The 13,790-nt window shown below is 41.1% G+C and overlaps 1 protein-coding gene across 2 annotated transcripts in view; it reads left to right on the top strand.

Annotated features, from left to right (window-relative positions):
* The first annotated feature begins 1,704 nt into the window (after positions 1 to 1,704).
* Positions 1,705 to 13,790, top strand: part of LOC120931504 — a 120,322-nt gene continuing 108,236 nt past the window's right edge. For both annotated transcript variants that reach the window (XM_040343035.1, XM_040343026.1), the window contains exons 1-2: positions 1,705 to 1,799; positions 3,484 to 5,877. In XM_040343035.1, coding sequence (XP_040198969.1) covers positions 1,745 to 1,799; positions 3,484 to 5,877 — 2,449 coding nt within the window. In that variant the 5' untranslated portion in view covers positions 1,705 to 1,744. The remainder of the gene's footprint in view (positions 1,800 to 3,483; positions 5,878 to 13,790) is intronic.

The following is a 13,790-nucleotide window of genomic DNA, read 5'->3' as shown; positions in this document are numbered from 1 at the left end:
AAAAATTATTCAATAATGTAATCAACTCAAAATCACTGAAATTTGCAGTTGCAGAATTGTCGCTGTCATTATTTTATTTTTTTTATGACGAATTTCCCCGCAAATCGCTATCGCACAATTCTGCAAGTGATTATAATTTATTATCGCTGTTTTCTAGCTGATCTAAAACCATTTTTGACATAAAGGGACACTTTTGGACAATCTACAGTTTTTAGGCAGAAATGACATTTTTTATTATATAAAAGTACATGCAGGGCACTGGGCAGACCACTAGGGACAAGGGGGGTGTGTATTTTTTACATACAGTACTGTAATCTATAAGATTACAGTATACTGTATGTAATGTGTTTGTTTACTTTTTTGAATTTGGCGCCGTTCTCCGTCCCCGTGCGTCGTAACGTCGCAGGGAACGGAGATCGGCGTCACACGGGGACTGTGAATCGAGCGAGGAGGTCCCGCTCGCTCACACAGCGGGTGGCATCGCTGGATCCAGGGACAAGGTGAGTAAACCAAGCCTGTGGATCCAGCGAAAGGTAAGCCCGTCCAGCCCGAGCGCGACTCGGGTTTGCCGATCCTAACATGTAAAACCAACCCCGAGTCGCGCTCGGGTTTACCGTCAGGGGGGTTAAGGGAATTTGAAATTTTTTCACCTATCCCACAAGCACTAGATTCTGTAGGAAGGGGCTCGATTGTTTGTTTGTTCTATGACATGATATAAATGACAAAAATCTAAATTTCCGTATATCTACAAGCACTTCTACATGGAATTTTTTACATCATATGTTTTTCAAGTAATTCCAATGATTTGTCTTTGCTTTCTATATATTACATAATTGTATATATTTATATAAATATATACCTATATATATATATATATATATATATATATATATATATATATATATATATATATATACCTATATATATATACAGTATATATATATATATATATATATATATATATATATATATATATATATATATATATATATATATATATATATATGGGCTAAGTTACTGAAGGCAAATAGACTCCTCACTTTGCAAGAAAAGTTGCATTTTGGCAGGGGAATTGCCCCAAGAACTTAAAGTAACTTAAAGTAAATAAGGTGAAGCTCTGCTGACTTCCATCATTTAATCATGTGCAACGAAAATGCTGCTTTTTTATTTTCCTTGCGCATTTTTCTTGATTTAAATTATAACTACTGTATTTATTAGCGTATAACACAAATTTTTTTACCCTGAAAATAGAAGGTAAACTGTGCCCGCATGTTATACGCAGGGGGCTGTGGAAGGTTTTTTTCCTGAAACTTCCCTCCTAAAGTGTTATACGCCGATAAATACGGTAGATATGCAGTATATTGAATCTTGCTTTTCAACCCATTTGAACATAAATAAAGAATTATGGAAAGGCATGATTTCTCTCAAGAGGACAGGCAAACAACAAATTGGAAAACAGAATGCCTTCCCTTCATTATCATGGCATAATTTTTTTTATTTTGTAAAATGTTGAGATCTTTGAGTATACAGACAACTGTAAGTGGAGGAGGGAAGGGTGCGCTGAAGATGCAAATTCTGAAGATCTTTGAACTCCGGCTTGTATACATAAGACCATTTGAGACCATAGAATGTTCAGAAATTAAATTTTTCTCTCCTTTCTAGTTTCTTCCCTTCTTTTTCTTTTCTTACATGTTATCCTAAAGCCATTATTTGTCATGCAGGTGGAAGTTTACACACAGGCAGGATGAGCCGAAAAAGAAGAAAAAACAAGAACAGAAAAGGTTCAGACAGTGATGATTGTAAGTAACAGCAATATACATAATTACATTGAAGTACTGACTGTATATCCTGAATGTGTAAAAGAATATCAAATTCCAAAACAAAGTTATTCCTTTGTATTTACAAATCCCTACTCTACATTTGCTTTTTCTGATATAACACCTGTTTTATTGACGGGTATAAAGTCTGAGTAACAAACCAGGTGCCAGTGCTGCTGCTCGTCTGCAGGGGTTCATCCAGCAAACAAATTGAGTGATATAATCAGTGTACAGCCCCTCCATGTTGGTTTTCAAACCAGGTAAAATAGAAAAATTAACAGCACTATGAAAAAAATGTTTTGTGTGACGTTCCCCAAATATCTGTAAAATACATACTTCAATAATATTATAGTTCTGTTAATTTTTTCACTTTAATTGGTTACACTAGGTGGCAGTGTATACACATACTTATATATATATATATATACATATATAACTTTTTGTCCATTTCCCTTGTTTTTCTGGGTATCTGTCTGTCTTTAGTAGCAGTAAGAACACGTACCTCTTGCTTCATTACTGATGTAATACATACAGTACAGACCAAAATTTTGGACACACCTTTTCATTCAAAGAGTTTTCTTTATTTTCATGACTTTGAAAATTGTAGATTCACACTGAAGGCATCAAAACTATGAATTAACACATGTGGAATTATACATAACAAAAAAGTGTGAAACAACTGAAAATATATTTCATATTCTAGGTTCTTCAAAGTAGCCACCTTTTGCAGCAGACACATCTCTGGAACTGTTAAGAGGAGACTGTGTGAATCAGGCCTTCATGGTAGAATATCTGCTAGGAAACCACTGCTAAAGAAAGGCAACAAGCAGAAGAGACTTGTTTGGGCTAAAGAACACAAGGAATGGACATTAGACCAGTGGAAATCTGTGCTTTGGTCTGATGAGTCCAAACTTGAGATCTTTGGTTCCAACCCCCGTGTCTTTGTGCGACGCAGAAAAGGTGAACGAATGGACTCTACATGCCTGGTTCCCACCGTGAAGCATGGAGGAGGAGGTGTGATGGTGTGGGGGTGCTTTGCTGGTGACACTGTTGGGGATTTATTCAAAATTGAAGGCATACTGAACCAGCATGGCTACCACAGCATCTTGCAGCGGCATGCTATTCCATCCGGTTTGCGTTTAGTTGGACCATCATTTATTTTTCAACAGGACAATGACCCCAAACACACCTCCAGGCTGTGTAAGGGCTATTTGACCAAGAAGGAGAGTGATGGGGTGCTACGCCAGGTGACTACCTCTTGAAGCTCATCAAGAGAATGCCAAGAGTGTGCCAAGCAGTAATCAAAGCAAAAGGTGGCTACTTTGAAGAACATAGAATATGAAATATATTTTCAGTTGTTTCACACTTTTTTGTTATGTATAATTCCACATGTGTTAATTCATAGTTTTGATGCCTTCAGTGTGAATCTACAATTTTCATAGTCATGAAAATAAAGAAAACTCTTTGAATGAGAAGGTGTGTCCAAACTTTTGGTCTGTACTGTACGTGCAAGAAGATTTGGAAATCTTAATTGCATTATGATTGCATTTTATAAACACATTTAATGTTACTTACTATTGTAGTACATAGACACATGTGAATAGATAAAAAAAAACAAATCTGTGTTTTCTCAATAAATAAGGTCTTATTTAACTTTGCTTCATAGATGAACAGTTTTCCTTTGTTTGCCGTTGCCAAAGAAAATCATCTGATCAGAAAACAGATATGGTTCCTAAAGATGGCAAATTGGACCAATTAAATGATTATTCGTTTTCATGTACTTCACCTAATAACATACATCCACAGATCTACGAAGGGAACAATCAGGATGTTCAGCACAATTCAGAATATTCTAAAACAGCATCAAGTCCTTCAGAAAAACCTTTAGATAAATCAGAGAACTTTGTTAAAGTGATATTGGAAGATAACTCTACGGTACTACAAAGTGAGAGAAATGAATTTCACTGTGATCCTGAGGAACAAGCAGACACCGAAGGTGGAGAATTTACAGCACAAGTGACTTCAAATGGTGTTCACTTGAATGTGGAAATAAACAAAATACTAGCGCCAAATAGCAGGACTCACGTGGTTATAACCAATGGAAAATGTCTTAAGAAAAGCCGAAGTTATCACGATAGGCAACACCAACAGAGCCAACACCATGCTGATCACATATGGGATTTTGTATCTGATTATGAAAAAGATGCCAATGATTCATTACCGACAGAACACACATGTGATAAGCCTTTAATAAAATTAGAAATAATTGGGGAAGGTATTGAAGTCAGCTATAAAGCTGTTCGCCAGAGTCTAATGGTTCACATAGAATCTGATAAAGTAAAAAAGAAAACAGAAGATGTATTTGGAAGTGGCTTTACCCAAACCACAGATTACAGGTCAACCATAGGATCATGTAGTTCATACCCTGTTTCAGATTTTAGTGTCAATGAAAGGAAAGGATTTTGCACAAATTATAGATGCCCAGAATGGTGTGTTCATGTTCCACCTCCTGCAGAGTTTGCTGATGAAGAGGAAGTATTCCCAAATACGAATACAGAAGATGATGCCTTACTTCTCAAAAATGTTATAAAAGAACCATATTCTCCAGTATCGTCATCTTGTTCTGAGTTGGAAACTGAGCCAAGGCAGTTAAAGGACAAGGTTTGTGGAGGAGAAAGTATAGCTAAGCCAGGTGAAGATCACCCTTTGCAATACTTGGGGAATTGGAAGAAATACTCTAAGGAACCAGTTGGGCCAAATAAAACAAATTTCAGTCGTGTTCCATTTGTCTCCAACAAAGAGCTAAAGTTGAATCCATCCAACTTCTGCCAATGGAGAATGAGCAATTACCATCTAGAAACCAAAGTAATGAGACGGAGAACACTTCCAGAAATGTACTATGATCCATTTGTAAATTTCAGTCACCTAAGATACCCTTTTTATGACACAGAAAAACATTCAGCTTTGAGAATGCCACAATCAGTAGAGCATGAACGTCTACAACATATTAGTAAAGAAGAGCTTGTGAAGTCTGCCATGCCTTTACTATTTAAAGACTGTGTTGATGGTCATGAAGATCAGATCCCCTTTGAAAATAAGACCATCTATTTTGTGCAAGGAGATGTTAACAGTAGCCAATCCGATATTCCAGATAAAACCGAGAACTCAGAAAGATGTTCCTTGTATTCTTTTCAGCATGTAGACGTTGACAACAAACAGGTGGATGAGGAAGATCTAGAGGATCTAATAAAAAACGCTAATGAACACTTAGAGCTTACAGAGAGTGGATTTGATGAAGATATGTTAGATAGTGACAATCTTATGGAGGTTCATGACCTGTCTGATTTACAAACAAAAAATGTTTTAATTGAAGTTACTCCGCCATCCCGAAGTACTTCAAGGGACTACATTCTAGGGAAAAACAGTGGTAGTCGTATACCTGCTGAATGCCTTCCCCTATTAGATCAACAAGCAAAAGAATTAAACCAGAGTCCAGATATGGAAAGTACAACCAAAAAGAGAAGAGGATCTGTTATAACAGTGGTGACTGGAGACTTAGACCAAAGGGTGCTAATTCAAGGTGACAATGATGCAACAACCTGTAGGGTTCAAAAGGAACCTCTAAAAGACTTTAAGTATTCCATGGTTCATGGGGACTCAGTACTGACACCTGTATCTGATGTTGAAGAACCAGATGGAGAATATAAAATTCATAGCTCCTTCGAGGACCAGACACCATTGGCATGTAAGAATATTTCTTCACAGACTTCTGAGACATTTGAAGCTTTCCTATTGATGGAAAACCAAACCAATGTACCGGAGGATACATATGTAAAGGAAATTGATGGGAACCTGTGTCCCGAGCCTGAGGAAAGCAACAACACATCACCAAGAAACAGTTCTGACAGTGCTATCCCAGGGACTTCATTTGAGTCAATAACATGTCATATTCCTTGCTTGCCAAAATCTGATTCTGAAGACAATAATGCCAAAACTGAAGAAAAAGCTGATGAACCTTTAGAAAAAAATGAAATATCTACTCTGAAAATGATCAAAAGAGGTAATTTTCATAGGCCTTGTCTTTCTTTACTTTTGTAACCAACAAAAAATGTATTATCTTGAGATGTCAATCGACAAGAGAGAACTGTTGACTAGTTGTTCCAATTATAATGGCAAAATGGGGATAAATTGTATGTATAGGGAAAATATGTTATGGCTGCAACACATCCAGGCCACCCAGTGTTGGGAGAGGAGCTAAAATTGATTTTCTGATCGGACCATTACTTGAACTAAGTCTAGTGGCAGGAGTGTCTTGTCAATATATAAATCTAACCGGATTAGCATTGGTGCAGTCGTTACCACCCTGTACAGTTTTAGTGATCAAATAGCCCCAGAAGTGCAAATACCACACACAAAATGTAGCATCAGTACCCTTTTTCTTCCAGAAAGTCAAATACAAGAAATTAACTCATGTAGGGACTACATACTACCAAAAACCAAAGTTAAAGGTGAATAAGCTATTATGGAAGCAGCATCTGAGTCTCTAACAGAAACTGTTCTCTAGAGGCACAAGCACACTGTAGCTAGAAAATGCACCAGCTGCTACTAGACAGTTGAACGGTTCTGTCATAGGTCTTAACATAAAGGTCTGCTTTGATTTAGTGCATTAGGTTGCCTGTTATTGCACATATGGTAACATACGGTATGCAATAGTACACATTACAATACCGCAAACCTGCCCTTAATGGCTTCTTGCATATACAGGTCATTCTCAAAAAATTAGCATATTGTGATAAAGTTCATTATTTTCTGTAATGTACTGATAAACATTAGACTTTCATATATTTTAGATTCATTACACACAACTGAAGTAGTTCAAGCCTTTTATTGTTTTAATATTGATGATTTTGGCATACAGCTCATGAAAACCCAAAATTCCTATCTCAAAAAATTAGCATATTTCATCCGACCAATAAAAGAAAAGTGTTTTTAATAAAAAAAATGTCAACCTTCAAATAATTATGTTCAGTTATGCCCTCAATACTTGGTTGGGAATCCTTTTGCTGAAATTACTGCTTCAATGCGGCGTGGCATGGAGGCAATCAGCCTGTGGCACTGCTGAGGTGTTATGGAGGCCCAGGATGCTTCGGTAGCGGCCTTAAGCTCATCCAGAGTGTTGGGTCTTGCGTCTGTCAACTTTCTCTTCCCAATATCCCACAGATTCTCTATGGGGTTCAGGTCAGGAGAGTTGGTAGGCCAATTGAGCACAGTAATACCATGGTCAGTAAACCATTTACCAGTGGTTTTGGCACTGTGAGCAGGTGCCAGGTCGGGCTGAAAAATGAAATCTTCATCTCCATAAAGCTTTTCAGCAGATGGAAGCATGAAGTGCTCCAAAATCTCCTGATAGCTAGCTGCATTCACCCTGCCCTTGATAAAACACAGTGGACCAACACCAGCAGCTGACATGGCACCCCAGACCATCACTGACTGTGGGTACTTGACACTGGACTTCAGGCATTTTGGCATTTCCCTCTCCCCAGTCTTCCTCCAGACTCTGGCACCTTGATTACCGAATGACATGCAAAATTTGCTTTCATCCGAAAAAAGTACTTTGGACCACTGAGCAACAGTCCAGTGTTGCTTCTCTGTAGCCCAGGTCAGGCGCTTCTGCCGCTGTTTCTGGTTCAAAAGTGGCTTGACCTGGGGAATGCGGCACCTGTAGCCCATTTCCTGCACATGCCTATACACGGTGGCTCTGGATGTTTCTACTCCAGACTCAGTCCACTGCTTCCGCAGGTCCCCCAAGGTCTGGAATCAGTCTTTCTCCACAATCTTCCTCAGGGTCCGGTCACCTCTTCTCGTTGTGCAGCGTTTTCTGCCACACTTTTTCCTTCCCACAGACTTCCCACTGAGGTGCCTTGATACAGCACTCTGGGAACAGCCTATTCGTTCAGAAATTTCTTTCTGTGTCTTACCCTCTTGCTTGAGGGTGTCAATGATGGCCTTCTGGACAGCAGTCAGGTCGGCAGTCTTACCCATGATTGCGGTTTGGAGTAATGAACCAGGCTGGGAGTTTTTAAAAGCCTCAGGAATCTTTTGCAGGTGTTTAGAGTTAATTAGTTGATTAAGATGATTAGGTTAAGAGCTCGTTTAGAGAACCTTTTCATGATATGCTAATTTTTTGTGATAGGAATTTTGGGTTTTCATGAGCTGTATGCCAAAATCATCAATATTAAAACAATACAAGGCTTGAACTACTTCAGTTGTGTGTAATGAATCTAAAATATATGAAAGTCTAATGTTTATCAGTACATTACAGAAAATAATGAACTTTATCACAATATGCTAATTTTTTGAGAATGACCTGTACATTGCATATACACTGTGCTAGCCCCCAAGCCCCTCTTTCATTTTCAAGGACAATGTTTGCTCAGGGTCCATACACACCTTTGTGGTGCGGTCTATTGCAGTGAACTACATGTTGCTATGACATTCATTTTAAATGTCACTCCAATGGCCTGAGGCAACGTAGCTGCCCTAATGCAATTAACATTATGTGTGAAAAAGAAAAACACACTCCAAAGGTGTAGAAGGTCTAGACCTTCTTCCCAACTACACAACTATACACTATACAAAAGTGTATTGATCATTTACAGAATGATTGTTTGGTAGTCGGGAATTCTGATCACCATTCTCACGTTTATGGACATCAGTTCAGAAAAACCTTGAATAAGAATTGCTTTCTCACTGTTACATAAGCACTACAGGGGGTCCCCGACATACGACCGGGTTAGGGACTTTAGGTTTGTTCTTAAGTCGAAAATGTTCGTAAGTCGGAACTGCATGCGCAGAACGACAATTACGTAATTTTCCAATGTTTTCCGACGTTCCGTCGAATGGCCGTGCTTGCGCAGAACGGGAGATACGCGGTTTTCCAATGTTTTCCGATGTTCCGTCGAATGTGCCCGTCATAGAAAATGGCTGCGCATACGCAGAACAGCAGATATGTCCTATTCGTAAGTAGGAGTTGTTTGGAAGTCGGGCGTTCGGAAGTCAGGGACCCCCTGTATTAAAAATACTAAAAAAGTGGCATTCGTGAAGGGCATTACTCTCTGCTTAGCCATTTATAGATTCACACTTAGAATGGAATAAAAAAAATCTGAAAAAAATACTCTCCCTGTGATATTTCCTATCTGATATCAACCTTATGCCCTGTACACACGATCAGTCAATCCGATGAGAACGGTCTGATGGATTTTTCCATCAGTTAACCGATGAAGCTGACTGATGGTCAGTCGTGCCTACACACCATCGGTTAAAAAAACGATCGTGTCAGAACACGGTCACGTAAACCACGTACGATGGCACTATAAAGGGGAATTTCAAATCCAATAGCTCCACCCTTGGGGCTACTTTTGCTGATTCCGTGTTATCGCATGTTAGTAAAAGTTTGGTTAGAGCCGATTCGCACTTTTCTGTCTGTTACAGCGTGATGAATGTGCTATCTCCATAACGAACGCTAGTTTTACCAGAACGAGCGCTCCCGTCCCCTAATTTAGTCTGAGCATGCGTGCCTACAAACGATCGTTTTTTTTCTATCGGTTAGGTATCCATCGGTTAATTTTAAAACAAGTTTCAAATTTTTTAACCGATGGATAAATAACCGATGGGGCCTACACATGATCAGTTTGGTCTGATGAAAACGGTCCATCAGACCGTTCTCATCGGTTTGACCGATCGTGTGTACGTGGCATAACACTCTACTTCTTCCTGACTGCTTATTAGATATATAAGCTGCCTAGAAAAGGTGTATTATCCTGTACTGTTTATTCTAGCACATATAGAGATGTAAAATTTCTAGAAATGTTGAAGCCATAAGAAAAAAAAACATGTTTCCCGTAAAAAAAAAAATTGGTGGAAAAACTGAAAAAGAAGAAATACAGTGTGGAGTAGTTTTACAAATTTTAAGTAATTTTGTTACACTGGGAATGTTAAATGCAGTGAAATAAAAGCACAGCTTATTCAGGAAAATAAACAAAACTTGATTTTTTTTTTTTTTTTTTTTATTATAAATGGAATAACAAGGACTGTGTATGTTAAGAACATTTTAGCTATACAGTACATGAGACCAATTAACCACCTCCACTTTCCCTCATAATAATGTAAAACCTTCCTGCCAATATGCATTTTTAGTTAAAAACGAAGGGTCCAAAAGTTATGTCCACCCACACTACAGGTCCCACCCTTGCGCCAGGAACAAATGAATGAGTGAATTAAAACACTGAAGTAAAGTGATAAAGCCGCCACTTGAATAGCAAATGTTCATAAATCTACTGTATAAACTAATATAGTGATATAGTAAATAGTGGCGCTGTGTGTTAACCAAAAATTCACAAAAAATGTATATGAACACTAAACCATAAATGACAAATCCCCCAGTGACAAGTGATAATCTGTGAAATAGGATTAACAATAAACAAAGTCCACAGAGTGAATCAGTCCTTCAAATATGATATTTGGACATCAATAAGGGTTCACAGAGGATAATAATCAGGTTTAAATTAAGTTCATTCACCACACTGTGTGCAATTGGTGACTCCTCTCCCCTCTAGGTGTCCACTCACCAGATGAAGTTGCCTTGCACACTCATGCTCTGCAAATATAAAAAATAAAGTGCCCCAATAGTGCAGTAACGTTTGATCAAAATGTATTAACCACTTAATCACCGCCCCATAGCCGAATTACGGCTTCAAGACAGTTCCTTAACTCTGGGAGGATGTCCATGGACGTCCTCCCAGAGAATCGTTCCCGCGTGCCCCCTCGGGGGCGCACACGCGATCATCTGTGCTCGCCGGGTGCACAGGACCCACAGCAACAGGGATCGCGGTAAAGAGCCAATGAATGTGGCTCTTTACCATGTGATCGAGCCATCCAATGACGGCGCGATCACAAATGTACACACACCTCCCTATGTGCTGTGTTAATGATTGTGGAAGTGAGCCAGACACTGAGCCGAGTAGGGGAAATTCCTTATGTGTGAGCCATTCATCTGCTGGATGTTATATCCTCTGTGTTGTGAGGGACACAAGACTCTGGTCTGGAACAATGGATGTTTATTCAGTACAGGCTGTACACTGCAACATGCATCTCAGGACATTACATATCTCTGCTTCCTACATGTGGTCTCTCTAAGATGGCTACTATGCCCCTTGACCCTGGTCATCACTGCTGGGTGGAGCCAGCCTTAAAGTGCCAGTACATGTGGAACTCTTCAGGTATAACACCTTCCATCCATCCCTAAGAAAAAAACAAAAACAAAAAAAAAAAACACAACAAATCAATAACAGGCACAAAACATTAACTGATAACTGTCCAATAACAGTCCTCCAAACACAGGAGAATTACGGACTTCAAGCTTCCAGGAACAGATGCTGGGTTAATATGTCATCTGATCACTTCCGTCGGCCCCGTCAAAAGTCTCGTAACCGCTCTTGCAACTGAAACCGGTCAGGAGGGCGACAGTGTCGTTGAGGCCGGGCATCCAGCGATTCGGGCCCAGAGGAAACAGGGCTGGCCGGAATGGGTACCGGCAGGGCCAAGAAGGGATCCCCCAGCTCAGAGGGTAAACAGACCTCCGGACCAGAGCTGGAGGGCTCTGTTGGAGCTGAGTTCAAAAGTTCAGAGTCCCCACAATCATCAGTCTCTGTGCATCCTGATTCGCTGGGAGCAGATCCTTGAGACACTGGTGGTTCAGCCGGCATCAGGGATTCAGGCAGTTGAGAACGAGGATGCAGTTGGTCCGCATGACGTCTGCAAATGGAACCATCTTCCAGGCGGACCTTGTACATCTTGGGTCCCAAGGTCTCTGCAATGTCAGCAGGAAGCCAACGGGTGTTGGAAGCCCCATAAGATCGGGCCCATACCTTTTGTTGGGCTGTGAATCGGGGGAGCTCGTTGTGTTTGACCATCTTGTCTTGGGACTGTAGAACATGTTCCTGGACTGTTTGAGGGCGGAGCATATCCAAAACAGTCCATGGCTGCCGCCCCAGAAGGAGTTCTGCTGGAGTTTTCCCAGTGGTTGCATGTGGTGTGTTTCTGTAAGCAGAAAGGAAGGAGTCCAGCTGCTGGGGTGACAGGGACTGTTGTTTACTTGCAGCCACTGTAGCTTTGAAATAGCGTTTGAAAGTCTGCACAAACCGCTCTGCTTGACCATTTGTAGCCGGGTGGTAAGGTGCGGTCAACTTGTGCTTGATGTTGTGGGCAGTCAGGAAACGCTGAAACTCCTGACTGGTGAATTGTGCACCGTTGTCTGTGACGATTTCTCTGGGGTATCCAAACGTAGCAGCGAGATGTAACAGTATGGAAACCGTTGCCTTAGTCGTTGGCTGAGTAACAGGAATGACCTCAGGCCACTTTGAATGGGCGTCCACTATGATCAAGAAGGTGTGTCCTCTGATCGGGCCTGCAAAGTCCAAGTGTAGGCGAAACCAAGGAACCGTGGGCCAAGTCCAGGGCTGGACGCACCCTCGAGGAGGGTCTCTTGCCGTTTGTGCACATCCAGCACAAGCATTCACATATGTTGTGATATCTGAGTCTAGGTTTGGCCACCACACATAGCCTCTGGCCTTTTGTTTCATACGTATGCTCCCGGGATGACCAGTATGTAGCAAGTCCAGAATGTGTCTCCGGAGGGTCTGTGGAATGATCACTCGGTCTCCCCATAAAACACAGTTGCCAGCCACAGTTAATTCCATACGCATACGGAAATAAGGTTCATACTCCTGTGTGACAGTTGCAGGCCAACCGGACCGTACCCAGGAGAGTATTGTTTTCAGAAAGGTATCCTTGGTTGTATGGGCTGCTATCTCCCCAGAAGACCAGAAGGACAGGCTGGTGTAACGACAACTCTTGACCGGTGGAGAAGAGTCCATGGACCTCCCTGTCAGTCGGGACATAGCGTCCGCATTAGCATTGGCATCATGACCACGATACTGAATTTTGTAGCTGTATGCCCCCAAGAATAGGGCATAGCGTTGGAGGCGGGCCGCAGTAGTCTGGGAGATGCCTTTGTCAGGGCTAAAGATCTGAAGGAGTGGTTTATGGTCCGTCAGTATGGTGAATTCCCTAACATACAGGTAAAGATGAAACTTCTTAATTGCCCATATCAGCGCAAGAGCCTCTTTGTCAATGTGTGAGTAATTGCTTTCTGCTTTTGTCAAAGACCTGGAGGCAAATGCCACTGGTTTTTCTGACCCATCTGGTAAGATGTGAGATAGTACCGCCCCCAGACCATAGGGTGAGGCATCACAAGCCAAGGTGAGAGGCTTCTGGAGGTCATAGTGCACGAGCATGCGTGACGCCAACAGCTTCCGCTTAGAAACTTCAAAAGCACGTTGGCATGCAGCCGACCAGTCCCATCTGGAGTGTTTCTCCAAAAGCTTGTTCAACGGAAACAAGGTGTGTGCCAGATCTGGCAGGAATTTGTGGTAATAGTTCAGCAAGCCAAGGTATGATCGCAGCTGCTGGACGTTAGTTGGGGCTGGAGCTTTGACTAAAGCATCAACCTTGGCTTCCGTGGTGTGTATACCTTCTGCATCCACAAGGTGGCCACAAAACTCCAATTTAGGCACCATGAATTGGCATTTTGCTAAGTTCACTTTCAGACCCTGTTCTTGGAGTCTTGCCAACACAAGCTCCACATTCTGCTTGTTTTTCTGGTCGGTCCGTCCTGTAATGAGCATGTCATCTAGCAGGCACTGAGTGAAAGGAATGTCCGCCAAAATCTCGTCCATTTTTCGTTGCCAAATGGCTGGGGCAGAGGCTACCCCAAACACCATCCGATTATATTGATACAGTCCCTTGTGGGTGTTGATGGTCAGAAACTTGCGGGAAGAAGGATGGACCTCAAATTGTAAATATGCTTGTTTGAGATCAAGCTTGGTGAACTTTTGACCTCCTGCAAGAGAGGCA

Source organism: Rana temporaria, chromosome 1, assembly GCF_905171775.1.
Source record: "Rana temporaria chromosome 1, aRanTem1.1, whole genome shotgun sequence".
Taxonomy (NCBI): Eukaryota; Metazoa; Chordata; class Amphibia; order Anura; family Ranidae; genus Rana; species Rana temporaria.
The sequence above is the reverse complement of the archived record's forward strand: the minus strand, read 5'-3'. Positions and strand labels throughout refer to the sequence as shown.